This window comes from Morchella importuna (assembly GCF_003444635.1).
Source record: "Morchella importuna strain M04M26 chromosome Unknown Morimp01GS054, whole genome shotgun sequence".
NCBI lineage: Eukaryota > Fungi > Ascomycota > Pezizomycetes > Pezizales > Morchellaceae > Morchella > Morchella importuna.
The window spans coordinates 20,868-38,989 of NW_025763451.1; the positions used below are offsets into that span (position 1 = coordinate 20,868).

Here is an 18,122-nt window from a genome sequence, read left to right on the forward strand (position 1 = left end):
AGTAGAAGTATGAGTGAATGATAGGGTGGATGGGGTTGGTTGTGGGGGGGGGGGGGGGTTGTGAGGTTATGAGGAGGTAGGATAGGACGTGATACAGGTAAGTCGGGGGTATTATTATTATTATTGCTACCGGGGGTGTCGGTCACTCCTAATCGATCAACGGCAGGGGAAGGGAAGGGAGCGTTGTGAAGAAGGGTTTTTCCGTATCGGTATCGTTACCGGCCAGAGAAAAAAGTAAACGTCACTGCGCTAACGGTTTCGGTGAAGCGTTTAAGGGGAAGAGAGACCTAAGTAAATAATCAGGGCAGGAGGAGGATCGATGTCGGCCAATAGCGGTAGGAAGCAATGTAGATTATATATGATGTATGCTTCAGGTTTCTCACGGGGGGAAATGATTCTATGATGATGATATGCAAATAAATACTTGTGTTGATGTCGACTTGTTGATGTGCGCGCGCGCCAAGGTCAATGATAGTTTCTCGTTTATTTTAACAGAACATGATGGGCATTGCGAATGTTTATAGACACGCTGCCGGCTATTCTCAAGGACGCCCAATCATCTCTTCGTCATCTACTCTAGTTGGTTGGCGCATAGAATGCAGGGCTTCTTGCTTTTTTTTTTTTTTTTTTTTCTGGGGAGGCGCAGCGTAAACTCTCTTGTCGTCTGCGCCTATCGTGGAGCAACAACGGCAATACCGAATGGTGTGCGGTTCTTTGGCCCTTGGGGGGGGGGGGGGGGGGCTTCCAACAATGCACGCACTAATAAAAAAGAGAGGGGAGCGGGGGAGATTTGGAATTGTTATTTGTAGATTGTTGGTAATGATCGGGATACAGCTAGCTAGCTCTGGCTACGAGGACTCCTGGGCAGAGTGGAATTGAAGTCTAGAAGCTGTGTAGGTAGGTACATGTAGACAGAGGAACCACGTTGTCTGTCTGTCGCAGCAGCAGCGGGAGAAGAGAACGAACGGGATCTGGGGGTCTGGCTGGGAGCAGTTTACTGTGTGGTGCAGCGCGAAGAAGAGCCTTTTAAAAGGGCGTCCTCTAGACTTAGAGTATGTACACCGTCACGGCAGAGTGAGCGAGTGAGCGTGCGAGTGACAGACTGAGTACTGAGTGATAGGGAGTAGTTACTCGCGAGGTATGGACCAAGTACCCGACGAATGTACGTACTGAACTGTGCTTCTGTATCGGAGCACGATCTTGGAACGATCCCTCCCTCCCTTTCCCCCCCCCACACCCATCTTCCTCCCTTTGCTTGGGTGGATCTCTGGGATAAATTGATATCCTATCCTCTCCACACACGGCTAGCCATAGTAGCTAGGTAGCTACCTAGCTGGGCTGGTTGGGGGGTTTATATTGATTGGTTGATTGGGTAGCATTCTAGAACGTGGGGCCGTGCTGTTCGGTGCCCGGTTCGTGTAACGCACCGCCACAGACAGCCTGGTTGGTTGTCTCTGACTCAAGCCACAGCCCCTGACGTAAGGTTCCCCGTGGTGTCTTTCTTCGTTCGTCAATACCAAGCTTGACGTGACCTCGACGACGACTGAGCAGACAGACAGACAGACTGACTGACTGACTGAGGACTGATAGAGGTCATCATCCCCTTCTGACCTCTCCATCAATTCCAACTCACCGCACATCTACATCTACACCTTCGTCTACGCAGCTACGCATCTACAGCATCAGCAGTATAACACAGCCGTAGAGATCACCGTTCATGCCCACGGCCCCAGCATAGCAATATAGCAGCATAGAATACAAACAACCATGGACCCCCCGCCCCCCACGCCCTCCGCCCCGCACCTGCCCAAGGAGAAACACGACTCCAACGGATACAACGATTCCAACGGCCACAGCGAGCCCAACGGCTACAACACCACCCCCCACCCCCGCCAGCATGGCGCTCCCTCATCCCCACAGGCATCGACCTCTTCACCGCATCCGTCTACCCCGCCACCCTTCTCCTCGGCTCCGTCTACAGCACCCTCTCCCCCGACACCGCCTCAACCGACTCCTACTTCTCGCGCAAATCCAACTTTGCAAACATCTTCTTCGTCAAATACGGCTGGCTCTGGACCACCCTCGTCTTTGCCCTGCACCTCACGCGGCTGCGCTCCCCCTCGCGGCCACAAGCCCTGCTGCGCTACGCCCTCGCCACACTCTGGTGGGTGGCCGTCACGCAGTGGTTCTTTGGCGCGCCAATCATGGACCGCACCTTCACGCTCACGGGCGGGGCGTGCCGCGCCGTCATGCGCGACCCCGGCGCCGTGAAGGAGGTGCTGGGCGAGAAGGTGCTTGCCGCGACGAGCGCGGCGTGTAAGCTGGCGGGCGGGCGGTGGCGCGGCGGCCATGATCTGAGTGGGCATACGTTCCTGCTGACGCATGCGAGTTTGTTTCTGTGGAGTGAGGTGATGCCGGTGCTGCGTGGGGTGCGTGGGTGGAGGGGGTGGCGGACGGGGGTGTGGTGGGGTTGTTGGCCGTGTGGTGGTGGATGTTGTTGATGACGGGGGTGTACTTTCATACGTGGAGGGAGAAGGTATGTTTTTTTTTCTTTTGCCCTTTGGGTTTTTTGCCCTTTGTTTTGGCTTTGGTTGGGGGGTGAGTGAGTGAGTGCTGACTTGGTGCAGTTGACGGGGTGGATCGTGTCGATGGTGCAGTGGTGCATCGTGTATGTTTGGGCGCTCAAGACTCAGCCGCAGATTAGAGATGTTGTTGGGGTTCCGAGCGTTTGATGCCTCCCCCCCCCCCCCCCCCTCTCGATCTCTCTGCCTCGAGTCGTTATTGTTGTGGAATCGTAAATATACACTTTTACGGTTGATTGCGGCATTCTTTTTCTTTCTTTCTCTCCTTCTTCTACTTCTTCACTTCTTCACTTTTGCGTTTCTGTGTTTCTGTGTTTTTTGTGCGCGGTATGCACATAGGGAATTCCCTTTTTTTATTTTTATTTTATTGAATATATAGAGCCCCCCCACCCGGCGGTATTGGGGGGGGGGGGGGTACTGTAAGGATTTTGAACGTTTTTTTCTTTCGACTCAGGTTGTGCATGTGGGCTGTGGGTTGTAGTGAATGAGGGATAAAAAAGATTTATCAAATGCTATATATAATTTTTTTTATATTACACCGATATCTATCACTATTGACATATTATGCGTGTTCTCTGCTGCTGCTGCCTAGCTAGGTAGGTAGGTAGCTGAGTGCTGTAAGGCTGTAAGGCTGTTGTGGTGGTTATGGTGGGTGGTACAAAGTGCAATATCACAGGTATATGGCGCAGTAGAGTGGGCGGTCGATCAGTCGGCGGTACTGTAAGTACCGCCAAAACTCGAATAATTCGTTATCTCCGCATCTAGGCTCGGCGGACCGAAAAAGGGTATAAATGACGATCTTTATAGCTGATCAATGTATGTAGGTACATGTTATTCCCCATCCGCAATGAATTCAATGGCTTCACTATCATCATACTGTCTACTAACTTCCGCATATGTACATTCTTTTACTGTATTAGTATAAGACCTTCTACAGTCACCTATTTCAAGACCAGCGAACCCTTTGATGTCAAGTTCGTGATCTGCACTGCCATCAACCGGGAGTGATAGCCCAACCTTCCTAAATACTTTTTTTACTAACTGTTGTTTTTCAATACAGAACCCATACCACGCATCGCCTACACACCATGTAGTGAGAACACGTCTTTGTGCTGTAGTCCATTTCTCAAAAGTGGAACTGTGTTCAATGATCGCTTCGTCTGTCAAATCCCGGATTTTGTCTTTTAACGGTTTGTTGATGGAGACATCAAGGGGTTGCACTAAGCTAGTGCACCCGGCTGGAATTATGCTGGGTACAATATTGTTTTGATGTAGCTTATCGAGTACTGCCGTAGTTTTGTGGGATTTACACATATCGAGAGCGAATAACGATGGCCTACCTTCTAGTGCTGGTAATAAGTAGGTGTCAATGTATTTGAGGAATAAAGTGTCTGTAATATATGCTTCTTGATTAAACTCTACAATCACACCCGGATGGTACTCTTTGGATTCGTTGATTAAACGTTGACTTATGCCTTTACCGTGAAAGATGATCATAGGAGGAATTCTATTCACCCCGTCTGCAAAGATGCATAATACCAGACTAGCTTGCCGCTTGTCCCAACCATTCCTTGTTTCTTTTACCCAAACTGTACGATCACCGACTGGATTATACGTTTTACCGCTAAGATACTCGAAGGGTAGAGGCGTTTCATCGAGGTTGCAGATATTGCTGAGCTGGAAACGGCCAAGTTCTCTATTTAGAACAGTCTCCATCCATGAACCCCCAAGAAGTTGAGAGTTACGCCGGTTGAATTGAAGCCAACTGACTATAAGCCGTCTATAGTCTTCAGGTACCTTTTGAGCTTTCTTAGTTATGCACCGAAGACTAATGCGGTACCGGCCTAGGAACGCTTCAAACCATCCATTCGAAAATCGGAAAATGGAGGTACTAGCGTTAGGATAAATCTCTCTAAATAGAACATTGGCGTGTAACCTGAACCAACCACGGCGGATAGGTTGTCCTACTGCTCGCTTCTCTAGGAACAGATTATATAGACGGCTTTCAAGTTCAGGCCACCTACATATCACTCCCTCAAGAGTACGGGCACTTCGTATAATACTCGTGCCACCAAGTTTCTCAATACCCCCTTGCTTCCTCACCCACTCGCTAATAGTTGTTTGAGGTACACCATATACATCTGATGCCTCCTGTTGGGTCGGCCTTCTGTATTCCCCATTGCTTAAAGGGATACGGTGATGGCTAAGGAAGACCAACACTCGGATTTTTTGCTTTTGACTCCAACTCCTCTCAGGTCGTACTATCGTCTTCAAGTCCTTTGTTGTCAACTTTCGTTGTTGAATGGGTTTTGGTTTCGGGCCGGGTTTGGTATTTTGTATTTTAGAAGACAACGGATGCAAAACATTAGTTGAAGACTTCTCCATAGCGGTTTTTGAACGGACTCACTTGATAGATCCTCAGCGGGAACAGAAGTTCTTGAACGGGTCCCTTTTGAAAGTGCAACTGATTTCTAGAAGCCTCTGTGGATCATGCATTACGATCCGCACATATATGCCCTTTTTCGGTCCGCCGAGCCCAAATACGGAGATAAAGCCCTGTCAGGAGATAACGAATTATTCGAGTTTTGGCGGTATTGTATTTCTACATAGAGCAGTAAGGCCAGGCCAGGGCAGGTAAGGCTGATCTGCAGCAGTAGCATCAAGTAGAGTTATTTAGACGCCATGTGCAAGTTGCACATCACCAGATTGCGCAAAATGAATCACCCCCCCCCCCCCTCCCCCATCTCCCCGCACACACACACCGCTCAGCTGGGATCGCTATCATGAGATCAGGGACGCGCGCAGGGCAGGGAAAGAAAGGTGCACGCCTTATCATTACCCCACCATCCACCACTGCAGAAGGGAGCTAGGCCGGATGTGACAATCAAACCCTAAACCGATCTCCACCCAGCACGTGACAATCATTGATATCTCCATATTCCTCCCCGCCAAAGCTCGCCCGCAGTTTCTATAACCTCCACCACCTCCACCACCTCCACCACCACCTCCACCACCACCTCCACCTCCACCACCTCCACCTCCACCACAATGGCACCGGCACATGCAAGACACCTCCTCCCTGCCCGCCTGTCGCAGCGCCGCTTTCTAGCTACAGCGTCGAATCCGAACGCACCACCGACCTTCCAGGTCTTTAATCGCGCCGTCAAGCGGCTGCAGCGCGACCGTGCTGCTGCAAATAAGGAGGCGAGTAGGAATGTGGACTATCTCAAGGATGAAGTCGCTGACCGCCTTGTTGAGCGCATCCTCGTACGCCTGCCTCCCCTTCCCCCCCCCCCCACCCCCACCGCTCCTCCTGCCGCCGGGGGAGAATAAAACACTGACTCCCCAAGAGCTAATCAACCGGCCGCTCCCGCGCGTCCTCGACCTCGGCGCCGGCGCCTGCCACATCGCCCGCTCCCTCACCAAGCCCCGGCCCGACGAGCCCGCCCCCGTCGCATCACGCATCTCGCACCTGATCTGCACCGACATGTCACCAGCGCTACTCCACCGCGACGCCGACGCGCCGTGGAACACAGAACTAAGCATCGAGCGCATCGTGGCCGACGAAGAGTCGCCACTGCCATTCGCCGAGAGCAGCCTCGACGCCGTGGTCAGCAGCCTGAGCATGCAGTGGATCAACGATCTCCCGGGCGCGCTCTCGCAGGTGCGCCACCTGCTGAAGCCCGACGCGCCGTTCGTGGCGGCGATGGTGGGCGGCGACACGCTGTTTGAGCTGCGCACGTCGCTGCAGCTGGCCGAGTCGGAGCGGCTGGGCGGGGTGAGCCCGCGCGTGAGCCCGCTGGCGGACGTGCGCGATGTGGGCGGGCTGCTGCAGACGGCGGGCTTCACGCTGCTGACGGTGGATGTGGACGATATTGTGGTGGGGTATCCGGATGTGTTTGCGCTCATGGCGGATCTGGGCGCGATGGGGGAGGGGAATGCGGTGCTTGGGAGGAAGGAGGGGCCGGTGGGGAGGGATGTGTTGGTCGCGGCGCAGGCGATTTATAGGGAGTTGCATGGGAATGAGGATGGGACGCTGCCGGCGACGTTTAGGATTATTTATATGGTGAGTGCTCTGTTTGCCGTTGCGGTTGTGGTTTGATGCTGATGAGGAATAGATTGGATGGAAGGCGAGCGAGAACCAGCCAAAGCCACTACCGAGGGGCAGCGGGCAGATCAGTATGAAGGACATACTGGAGGGCAGCACCACCCCAAGCCCGGAGGGGAGGGGGAAAAGAAATAGAAAGGTAAGAACAGAAAGAAAGACTTGTGCGTAATGGTATTATCCTTCTTGCTGAGAACTCCAGGGTCTTTTCCATAGATGCGCCGAATAAAAATAAAAAGAGCCTTTGCACCACCCAAACCCCGCCATTGTGAATAGCCCTGTATGCCATCGTTACTTGTTTGTATGTCCATCGTGGAAAATATAGGTCAATGATCATTTCCCATGTATCTTTATTAGTGACAATGTCTCATGTGTGTGGCTAGCGCCACTGTAGGGGCGCTGACATATTTTCATCCCAGAATATGTCGACATAGACTCCCCTTTACAAACCCACAGCAACCTCAGAAGGATAATCGAAAAAGGCAACGGGAATCTATAATCTCCAGCCTCTTTGTACGACCGTGTTACTCCCTCACTCGTCTCGGCAGGTTACAGGCCCACTTCCCCGGTATTTCACTCGGGTATCGATCTCACGACCTCCTTCCAGACAACTCCCGGGTTGGCTGCTGCTAGATGCCATCATCGTGCAGCTAGATGGACGGATACTACGTTACGCAGCAGCTGTCGCGCCACTTTGTGGCCAGACCTGGCTCTTCTCTTCTCTTTAGCTGGCCCTTGCATGGGGGTTATGTCCTTCACTGGGGCTTGGGTAGTGTAACCACTTATCTAGGCTCATGCGGAGTGCCACTGAACTGACCGGTTACGCAAATGGCAATACTTGCTGCACTTTCAGCTCCATAAATCACATCTCCAAGAAAATTATCTGCCCCAGCCCGTGATGGTGCTGTGACACTTAAGGCCAGTTAGCTTCTCCGGGTGAATGTCGGATTACGGAGAAGAAATCTGAAAAGACGACCTCTGTCTACGTGTTCCCATCCAGTTATCTTTACCAAGGTTAAGTAGTTCCTCTGCTGAAGTGGTGTGTGGTACTTGAATGGCAAAATGTATCATTGTTCTACAAGCCACATGGATATAGTTAGCCAAGCCGAGTGATATTTCATGAGTGGTGGGAAGGAACTCTCCGCATCAACATTGAGGGCTAGCGCCGCTCCCACTAGCTTAATATCTTGGCATTGTTCCCCAGCCGACGTTCTATAACCCCACCCACGCCGTGTGAGAGTCGCTTCTCAGGTTTTCTTCCTTCAATGTCGATGCTCAACCATCCACGCTATAGAGGGAAGTGGTAAACTGCTTTCCCAGAGTATCGAGTTCCCCACACTCGACGGATCAAATCACTTCGAGTGATAATCCATGATACACACCCCAGCCACCCCTCCTTCCTCCCCGAGAAATAAAAAAATAAAGACTTATTTTCTTCTCCAGTTTATACAAAAAAAGAACAAAAGGTACTGCAACGACGCCCGGCTCGTTACTACCCCCACCCCTGGTTCGAACCCAGGACCTTTGGTGTGTCACCAAAGGTCCTGGGATCAAACACGCGGTGTCTAACCCGGCGAGCAGTCTAACCACTAGACCACCCGCCCATGTTGGGTTCTGCGTGGGAAGTGGTACTTAAGCTTGGCGGTGCGCCAAGATGGAGCGTAACCCCTAACCCTTCGCCGATGCTCACCCACATGAGCTACTAAGCTGGGCTTGGGAGACGCGGGGGGTACTAGTATTGATACGCCCGCTGGCTGGGTGGCTTAGAGGGAGAAAGAGGGGCATCTTGCATACCGCAGCTGGCTTTCATGTCGGGACTCTGTTTGTAGGTATTAAATTTAGACAATCAGGTTCCAAGAGCACTCCACCAATATGCACTTTATTCGTCTTCTCCCACGGAGAAGACTGTGCCTCTCCTCCCTAGTTTTGTCATCTGCTGTATCCCCGCTTCTCCGTGGAGAGTTCCCTAATCTGCTTCATCTTTCCTCGCCCTATATACAGAGGGACTTTCCCTTCTACTGGATCTGTTTCGAGAAGGGACCCCCCCCCCCCCCCCCCCGGGGCCCATTTCTACCATCTTCTCTAGATCCATGCGGAGGGATCTGTGCCAACTCTTCCACCTCCATGTCTCCCTCCTCTAATGCAAAAGGAGATTATACTTACCTTACTTCCCCACTCCCTTCCCATCTTCCCCTACCCACATCTTGGGCGCAATCCGAGGAGCCGAGAGGGTATCCTCTCTTCTTCGGGTCTCGTGGTTTCCTTCTGTCCCCTCCTTTGAGGGCCTCGCTTCTCTTACAGCAGTTTATATCTTCGCGTTACGTAAGCTATGTCACGCAAAAAACCACCCCCTAATAGCCGTAAGATGAGGCCAAAGCCAAGAAAGATAATCGAGTGATAATCTATGACCAATCCACCCCATTCAAACCGCAAAGAATACATAAACAAAACACATAACCCTGCAGCACTAAGGGGCGCTAGCTATTTCTATATTAGCTGCGCTAATTATTTAGCGTGTTGTGTCAACTGTTGTGAAAATTGTACTCATGGGTAATTCGGTCTATTTTTACTTTCTGAGGGAAGAAGTGTGGCCTAAAGCAATCCGCACAGCGGCGATCTTGTCCATAATATCATGGTTTCTTTGTCGCTGCGGGGTTTGGAGTTATAGAATAGAAAAGGGTCTAAGACTGTGTAAGTTGTCTGGACTGGTTCATGGACATCGCATCTTGCTTGAAACGATTGAGGCTTCTAGGGTTTACCTTAAGCCCAGTCGTTTCCTTATAAGTCGTGGTATAAAATACCAGACGATCTTATTCCATCAACGACTACTCACCATACAGGTATTTCCCAATCCCCGGCCAAAGCTTAATTCCTCTGATGACGAGTGCCAAGATATATAAACGAGTGATACCCAGTGATCCAAACGAAGTGGGATGAATTTATAAACAACCACAACTCTTGTTCTTATATTAGGCGGGTGTTTGTATATCAAAGAGTTATTCGTATTTCTTGATACTTTTACAGAGGGAGAATCTAATATTGGATGGTCCTGGTGCTAGCTACTAATATTACTAATCCTTGGCAGGTAGTAGATACAGTACTTGCACGGTCTCTGTTATCAAGGCAAGACTGCAAGCCAGCTCCGTTCCTTATACATCCACATAGCCGTCCTTATTTTTCGGTAAACATCAAGCTTCCCCCGCTCAAAACCCTCATGCTCAAAATTGTACTGCGGGCCGAGCCTGTCGGAGATTTTTAGTACGCAGAGCACACTAGTTAATGTAATTCATCGGTTGCTACATGCGCCACTGCATGCTGTGTGTAACCAACCCCCCAGACGATCTGTGTGGGGTAGATACGGTAAAATCATACCCCGCCGTCAGCATTTACCTATTATTATTGCCGTCCTTTATTTCCTACTGGCAGTATATGGGGAGTCACTGTATTGTTGCAGATATTCCAAAAGCATCTTTTACTCGGTGTTAACCTCGGCTGTTGCCACACGGCAGTAAATGATGTAGTAGAACCACTGCATGTTTCCCTAGATATGCCATGGCCCAACTTGCCCAGCTTACTTTTGCCCAGGCACGGCAGTGGAGCAGACTCAGTAAAGTAGTGCAGTGCCTAACATCTAACAAAGAAGCCGGTCGCCTCGGTCCCCCGGAGCCCATCTGTGGAGGAGGTGCTATTTCCGAGGCTGTTGGTCCATTTTACCCCACATTCCTGGCCAGGAATGTACTCCAATTCCCCGAGTATGTTTATAAAGTGGGACCACATCCCATCACTGCCAATGGTGTTCATAGCTTCCTAGATCAAACAATTAGCTTCAAATAACTACACGCCCACCTACAAAAATGACTGGAACTATGAAAGCAGTGGTCTTCAAGGGACCTCATAAGATTGCTGTTGAGGACCGGCCGATCCCAACGATTGTGGATTCAACAGATGTGATTATCAAGGTCTCATACACGGCGCTGTGCGGGAGGTTAGTAGCAATCTCCAGTGCTCTCTATGGCGATGAGGGTAGAACTGAGATGGGACGTATAGCGAGTTGCATGTATTCCGAGGCCACCAACCCAGCGGGACTGGATTCATCATGGTCAGTCACACAACCCGCCCAATTGCTGTCCAGTAACCAGCTAACCAACTCTTTACAGGGCCATGAGTTCACGGGAGAAATTGTAGAGGTTGGGCCAGGTGTGAAGGATTTTAAGAGGGGAGATAAGGTCGTTGCGCCGTTTACAGCTTCATGGTAAGTCCTTCACCTGTACGTATTATGATGAGCTAGCAAGCTGATTGCCTAGCTTGGAATGCTTCTACTGCAAGCAAGGGCAGACCTCCAGATGCGAGAAGTCATTGTTGTTCGGCTGTCCCAAGCTGGATGGCGCGCAGGCGGAATATGTAAGGTTCCCAAAATTGTGTGCTGGGGAGAGAGGGGGAGAGAGAGAGGCTAATTGCAGGTGTTTGTTGAATAGGTGCGATGTCCTATGGCGGATGGAACTCTGTTTCTGGCACCGCAAGAGATCCCAGAGGAGACGTTGGTGTTAATGGCGGATATTGTAAGATTCTCTCGCGCGCCATATTTCAATCCTCGAGACCATCGTAAACTAACTATCATATAGTTCCCAACGTAACCTCCTCCATTCTCCATAGCAAGTATAGCTACCAGCAGTTAGAAACATCAATACTGATATCTTCTTGTAGTGGCTACTTCGCCGCCTCCAATGGCCTCTCTCAACTCACGCCCGCCCAGCGCTCAGAAACCACCGTGGTACTGATTGGCTGCGGCCCCGTCGGCCTCTGCGCGCTCATAGCCGCGGTCTCCATGAAACCCAAACACATCTTCGCCATTGACTCTGTACCGTCTCGTCTGGCGCTTGCAGAGTCCCTCGGCGCCGAGCCGCTCAACTTCATGACCGACGGGGAGGGGATGAAGCGGCGTATCCTGGAGGCCACGGAGGGACGCGGCGCGGATGTAGTAATTGAAGTGGTGGGAATGAGTCCAGCCCTCAGGACCGCGTATGACGTGATGAGGCCATGGGGTGTGATTAGTAGTGTGGGTGTGCATAATGGGGAGGTGAGTAGTATCTGGGAGGGAAAGATATACCGAATGGTGGGGACATTGGGGTGGACAATACTGATCATCTCCGTGAGCTGTGAAACAGATACCGTTTTCGGGGAACGAGGCGTACAATAAGAATGTGAGAATACAGTTTGGAAGGTGTCCCGTTAGGGCGGTATTTCCGGAGGCGTTGGAACTGTTGAAGCAGAAGTCGCATTTACTGGGGTAAGCTTTCTTTTTTATTTCTCTTCTAGACCTTCCTCCGGGCGGTTAGGTGTTGAAACGGCTCGTGTTCTAGGTTCATGGCGGATAAGATCATGCCGCTCTCGCAGGCGGAGGAGGGGTATGAGATTTTCGACAAGATGCAGGTCCAGAAGGTCATATTCAAGCTTTAAGTTGGCTTGGAGTAATTTAAAACCCGTCGAAATTCTAGTTCGTCTCGTATTCTCTACCAAGAAAGGGAAACGTTGGAACGGAATAAATTTGAATAAGATTTTTTTTATTTTGTTGGAAAAAAATATCAATCTTTGTATCTCGATCCCTGTGATGCTGGAAATTGGGTAGGGATGAGAGTTTTGATATGGTTGGAATTACAATCGGTTTTTGCTGTATTTTTCATGTGATTGACGTTTTGTGGAAGTGGCCGCAGCAGCTGTGGTAATTTCAGTGTCTTTGTAATGAGGTGTTGATGGGACACCATACCTTCGATGTTTCATTTCTATGTATCATCCAACTTGCATTATTTCCCAAGCCCATGGTACTAGGGGAGTATGAAACAAAACGAGTAAAAAAAGATGACGACTTATCGGATCGCGGGAAAAAATTACCAAACCAAACAATTGGCGATCCTAGTTTGTTAATTTTCCCGTTTCGAAGTATTAACGGTGATATATGTGGTTCGTCTTATACCCCGTGCCCCACGATGTCTCGCGCGCTCCGGCAAGAAAAAGCAAAGATAGCCCGCTTAACAGGGTTAGGTTTTTGGTGCCACCTCACTCTGCGAGGGAGAGATGGATGATTACGCAGCAAGGAGATGGTTATGGAGATGGTTGAGGGATATTAGATCGATATTGAGGATTTTTTTAGGCATGATGCTGATGATCATCAACTGTAGGTACAGCTATGTGTGCCTACATGTACCCTTGGCCTGAGCTTACTCTAGCTCTCCCTAAGGGATAGAGTATTGTGGCCTTACCCTTGCAGTAGCTGGGACGCTAGGACGGGAGACTCGTGGAACGTACCACGAGCACGAGTGCAGACTGAGCAGATTTTCTCTGTGGCCAACTGGCTCAGATCTTGAGACCATAGTGTCCTTTTCAAAACTATACAAAATAGCCTTGGGTTTCCTTCTCTCCATTGATCTTCACGATTGGTCTTTGCTCCTCCACCTGCTGCTCCATCCACCTGCTCTAGCTAGGCACAGCTAGCAAGATCATGTAGCTTCACGGCCAGGTACGGTTGTATGTAGCAGCAGCTACTGGTGTCGTTCCACAACTCTAAATTATCCTCAAGTGATGATCATTCCCTATCAAGGAGGTCATTCCTGAGAGCCTTTTGCTCAAGCCTCTTCTTCTCTTCCTCGATCCTCTTCTACTAATCAATCAATCAATGTCTTTGCTTTAAGACTCGGCGGCGAAACCTTCAACACCTATCTCGAAAGCCTTATTACTCGGAATACAAGTGTATATATAATATGAAACAGATATACTTGTTGCCGAGGCTGAATATATTTGTGAGGTACATAGCTTTGTACCCACCAAGGTAATCCATCAAGGTACTCAAATCTGCTCAATTCAACGCGCGCAAACCTCATATATACATACAACATACGCAACCAGCCGGATGGCTGTATTGAAAGCACCAGCAGTATAAAAATGCTGATTCTCTTCTCATAAAGTCAAATATCTCGGATTCTCATTGAAAATTTCCACCAATTGCAATACGACGTTATCCCTAGCTTCTTTGTAGCTTCAGCGAATAGTAACAAGCCGAATATCAAACCCCGTTGCCGAAAATAAACAGTCATGTGTCAAGGCCAGTCGTCAAGGACATCTTTCGGCGGTGCAGGTAAGTTCGGTGGCTTCTTCTTATACATAAGACAGATAGAGCTTCGTCTTGTCAAGTAAACCGGATTAAATCTTTACTAATAAACTCCCGTTTTTTGTGTAATGTAGTCGCCCGAATCCATCCAACCGGCACAAACTCTTTCAGCTGTCTCCTCCAGTTTAAGAACGGGGCCGGCCACTCGGACCCTACTATTCTGACCTACGAATTTGAGCGCCCGCAGCTGCCCTGCTGCAAGCTTAGGATCCAGTAAGTTTTGTTGCCCTCATTCTCCGCCGCCTCCGTCAGCCGGTTACATCCGGCAGGGCAGACCTTAAACACTTCGCACGGATGCATATGTAAACACAACTAGTACATGATATGAAATATATTTTTTTTGCCCGATCTAACTCTTTTGAACAGTCAGTTCGGCGACCTGTCTTCAAGCGTTGCATCAGCAGGCCGAATACTTCACAGTGTAGACCTCATGTTCCCGTCCGCGGAGAAAACCGCCGGATCGGTGATACTTGACCGACGGCTTGATCTTGGGGTTGGCGAGGAAGGCATTATTGGAAGAGTAGTTTCTATGACTACTACTGCTACTGCTGCTGCTGCTGCTGCTGCTCGTGTTCGTGCTCGTGCTTCTGATCTATATGACGAGGGATCTGAATCTGATGGGGATCCTGAGGGCTTGAGTGTTCTGCTTGGGGAAGGCGTTATTGGGTGGAACTGATCGATCAACTGATATGATTGACGTACTGACCTTTTTTTCTTGTTATTTTTTGTAATCTTTTCCTCACTCTCTATCTTGCGCTTGCGTTTGGGGAGCAAAGAAGGTCCAGGGGGGACGTACGTACGTATTCTTTGCTCTACATACATATGCGCAAGATACTTCGTACTTTCCCAACCTCGTTGTTTCTTTATCTGCACTGTTATTTATTTATTTTTCCTCTGTCTGGGCTGCTGGCTAGGGAAATGCATGTACGTACGGTCATGCGTGGCTGGTACACTGTGCTGAATAGCATGTGTGGGACTGGTCCATGGGTTTGTGCACGTGGAGAGATCCTTCTCGTTTTGTTCTGGCGTTCATAGATTTTGGTTTATATTTATAACTCGTTTGAATGGATAGCATTTCGTTATCGGGTGCTGGGCCTGTCAGAAGAGAGGAATCGTTCCAGACCAATAGAATATATGAAAAACAAAAAAACTGTACTCCACACAAGACTGGTACATTAACCGGCCACCTATTCCCACTCCATTTAGCCTCCGTACCAGGGGGGGAAATGGCCGGGGGTGAGAAACCGAAAGATAGACGATCATCAACCTGACCTCAGCCTTTTGCCCCTGCTCTCTTTCTCGTGCTTCTCCACTACTTCGACGACTTCACTTCCACTCTCGAAGAGCTACATAGCTAGCTTACATGTTCCACTTCTTCACTCCCGGATCCTCTCAGGGCCCCCTGCCTTATTCCATGGACAATCTATCCAGACCCCGGGAATCCTGCAATATGTTTATCTAAAGCCTAGCAGCTAGCTGGGGGCCCCCCCGCAGCGATTGTGGGGTTCCCTTTCAGAACATATGCCAATAGCTCATCCCACATGGCTAACTATTCGGTTTCATCCGAAGCGAAGCCTGTGTATGTACTTCACCTAACTCACCCCCCATCACTTTCCGGGGTGTGCTGTGTTGTGGGTTGTGTTGTGGTTTTTCGATTTTTTTAAACTCTGCGAGTCATAATCCATGATCAGCTTCTCTACCTAGTTAGCCTAGCTAGCCCTATTCTTATTCCTCTTCCCTCTTGACGCCCATGATCCCGGTACCGTATGTATGTACGCTGCAACGGTCTTTTTGTAATATAGCCCCCCCCCCCCCCTCCGATCACGAGCTGCCTGCTACTGCTTTGAAACAGAGGGTGGGTGCAGGTAAGTACCTTCTTGCACTTGTGAAGGGCAGACACGGGATTTCCATTGGGAATCGAACTGATGTAGTTATGATTATATAGATACTTACTTAGGTACGCATTACATGTACCTCGACCCTACCTCTGTCTATATCATGTAATGACTGGCTGGCAGGGCCCGCTGACATGATATGACACTTGGACAGGGTAGATAGCTGTTAGTTGTTCCGCCGTTAACTGCGTACCTGTCTGTATCTGTATCAGTATCTGTACCTGTATCTATCTGTACCTGTGCCAGTTCCTCCTCAACCCCTCACACCCTTGTTTCTTTGGGGTATGTAGGCCGATCTGAATAATGGCTCCTCCTGTAGTACCCCGTGCGGTCACGAGGTGGCCTGTTGTGAAGAGCCCGGCGGGTACTGTGTTTAATCCTCTTTTTTTATTTTTTATTTTCTTTTCATTTCAAAAGCTAGGTCAGGTCAGGCCATGCTGCCAAACCAGGCCAAGGCCAAGGCAAAAAAAAAGAAGTCGTGATCAGAAACAGAAACATTCCGTACCGTACCGGCCTAAGGAGAATCAAGTCAAGGCAAAGCACTACCCCCAGAAAAAAACAAAGGAAGTGGTACTGGCAAGAAAAGAACAGGAAAAGCAAAAACCAAGACAAAGCACAGGCCGGGACGGAGCTCGAGGGAGAGTGATCAAGGGAGGGAGGGAAGAGAAGGGAGGATCAGGTCATGTGGATGATAAACCGGCGGGGGGTGGGCGGCGTGTATGTACATCATACTACTAGGCTTTGTATGTAGTTGAGGAGATATTAATCACCTACCTTCTCAATCATGAACAAGCATATGTGCGCGATTCACATTGCGTCGAGGAGGAGGACCGAGTGTAGGTTACTTTCTTCAGACTTTTTTTCCGCCCCCATTTATCATGCGGAATGAGATCAAGTGAGAAGTAGCGGAATATTGCAAGAGGAGAAAAGAAAAGCACAATATTCCCACTTTATTGCTGTGAGAGGGGGGAAGAGAGAGAGGGGAAAAAGGGGATAACTAGCCTAGCTTACTAGCTATCTGACTGGATGGCCATATTGGTTAGATGGGATCACCAGTTGATTATACAAGAAACCCCCAATACCGTCACTGACTGGCCAGAAAGGAAATTAAAGCTTAGAAAAGAGAAAGGCGGGGCCCGGAAAATCTGTAAGCCAGGGGCGAAAGAGGTAGACCGAGATAGAGGATATCAGGAAACAGGAAATCGTAGTAAAGAAGAAAAAGACGTAAAACCCAGTTCCTCAGATCCTATCCATCCCATCCCATTCCATCGACCCATCCAACCCCCGCTCCACCCCCGGCCCCCCCTTCGATTCTGGATCTTCGTGAGGTCCATGATCCAAGTAAATTCTTTCTAACCCTCGATCTCCCCCCTCTCGAGCTTGTTATCTCCGAGCTAAAAGCAAAAGTGGAAAAAATGCCCCCCCCCCCCCCCGAGCTCTCTGTATATACTATGTGTACCCAATATGTTCGTTCACGAGAATTCACACTTGACGTGAAAAAAAATCCAAATACGGAAAACCCTAAAGGAACGGTTTCTTAATACTTGAAACTGTACTAGCCATGGCTTGATCGCGAAAAAAGAGTAAATAGCTAAATATGTGCAAAAACGAGTGCGAGAAGCGAAGAAAAAACGAAAAAGGAAATGACCACATCCTGATATATATCCCAATGAAAGAGAAAAATCCACGCTATGCCACCCTTCCCACCGGCCTCCCGTAATCCAGATTGCTTGCCTACCCTAAGTATTGCCTTCCCTAGAAAGAATGAATGAATGAAATGAAGAAAATTGACAAATTGATTGACAAATAAAAAGAATGGTAGATGTACCAAAATATGAAGAAAACGAAACAACTGATCAAGCCCAGGCGTAAAAGGATCAGAAACTAAATAAACTACAAAGGAGAAAAAGAGAAATACAAAAGATACAAAGATAGTCAAGCCCCGATTCTCCAGTAATCGACTCTTGCCCCATATTCTCTTTTCTTTTTTTTTGTTTTCCGGCATTGCTGCGACCGTCTTAATAAAACCTCAAAATTGCAAACCACCCGCGATGATAATAAAACAAGAAAAAGCATTAATCAAACCAAAAAAAGTCAACGCTACGCTTGCTAATAAATCAAAAAAGGATAAACGAATAAACAAGACATTGTACAAAGGGAAAAAGGGAAAAAAAAAAACGGGGAAAAAAAGACAACGCTTGACCGCCGACCGCCACCCAACCGATCGCTAAAATGAGAATAAACGTAAGGAAAAAAGCCCAAACAAAAAAATCAGATTTGACCGCCCAATGATAGTACAAGTGTTCAGTGTTGTGTATGTGTGTATCGTCGCTCGGTATTGTGGTTCCGACCATTTCCATCCCTGCGATCGCTCGCAA

The 18,122-nt window shown here is 49.1% G+C and overlaps 4 protein-coding genes across 4 annotated transcripts; all 4 read left to right on the forward strand.

Annotated features, from left to right (window-relative positions):
• Window positions 1-1,140: 1,140 nt before the first annotated feature.
• On the forward strand, window positions 1,141-2,704 carry LAJ45_10982 (uncharacterized protein; the record flags this gene model as incomplete). Its single annotated transcript, XM_046120495.1, has 4 exons — window positions 1,141-1,162; window positions 1,897-2,388; window positions 2,444-2,536; window positions 2,628-2,704. 4 exons carry the CDS (start codon window positions 1,141-1,143, stop codon window positions 2,702-2,704), a joined length of 684 nt encoding a protein of 227 aa, XP_045966266.1.
• Window positions 2,705-5,630: 2,926 nt separating this feature from the next.
• LAJ45_10983 (uncharacterized protein) lies at window positions 5,631-6,916 on the forward strand (the record flags this gene model as incomplete). Its single annotated transcript, XM_046120496.1, has 4 exons — window positions 5,631-5,849; window positions 5,935-6,648; window positions 6,701-6,829; window positions 6,890-6,916. The coding sequence occupies 4 exons, from the start codon at window positions 5,631-5,633 to the stop codon at window positions 6,914-6,916; spliced, it is 1,089 nt and encodes a 362-aa protein (XP_045966267.1).
• A 3,625-nt stretch (window positions 6,917-10,541) lies between these two features.
• On the forward strand, window positions 10,542-12,144 carry LAJ45_10984 (uncharacterized protein; the record flags this gene model as incomplete). Its single annotated transcript, XM_046120497.1, has 9 exons — window positions 10,542-10,672; window positions 10,735-10,786; window positions 10,845-10,939; window positions 10,992-11,088; window positions 11,163-11,246; window positions 11,310-11,317; window positions 11,392-11,764; window positions 11,853-11,974; window positions 12,048-12,144. The coding sequence occupies 9 exons, from the start codon at window positions 10,542-10,544 to the stop codon at window positions 12,142-12,144; spliced, it is 1,059 nt and encodes a 352-aa protein (XP_045966268.1).
• A 1,629-nt stretch (window positions 12,145-13,773) lies between these two features.
• On the forward strand, window positions 13,774-14,542 carry LAJ45_10985 (uncharacterized protein; the record flags this gene model as incomplete). Its single annotated transcript, XM_046120498.1, has 4 exons — window positions 13,774-13,816; window positions 13,924-14,062; window positions 14,216-14,420; window positions 14,489-14,542. The coding sequence occupies 4 exons, from the start codon at window positions 13,774-13,776 to the stop codon at window positions 14,540-14,542; spliced, it is 441 nt and encodes a 146-aa protein (XP_045966269.1).
• Window positions 14,543-18,122: the final 3,580 nt, after the last annotated feature.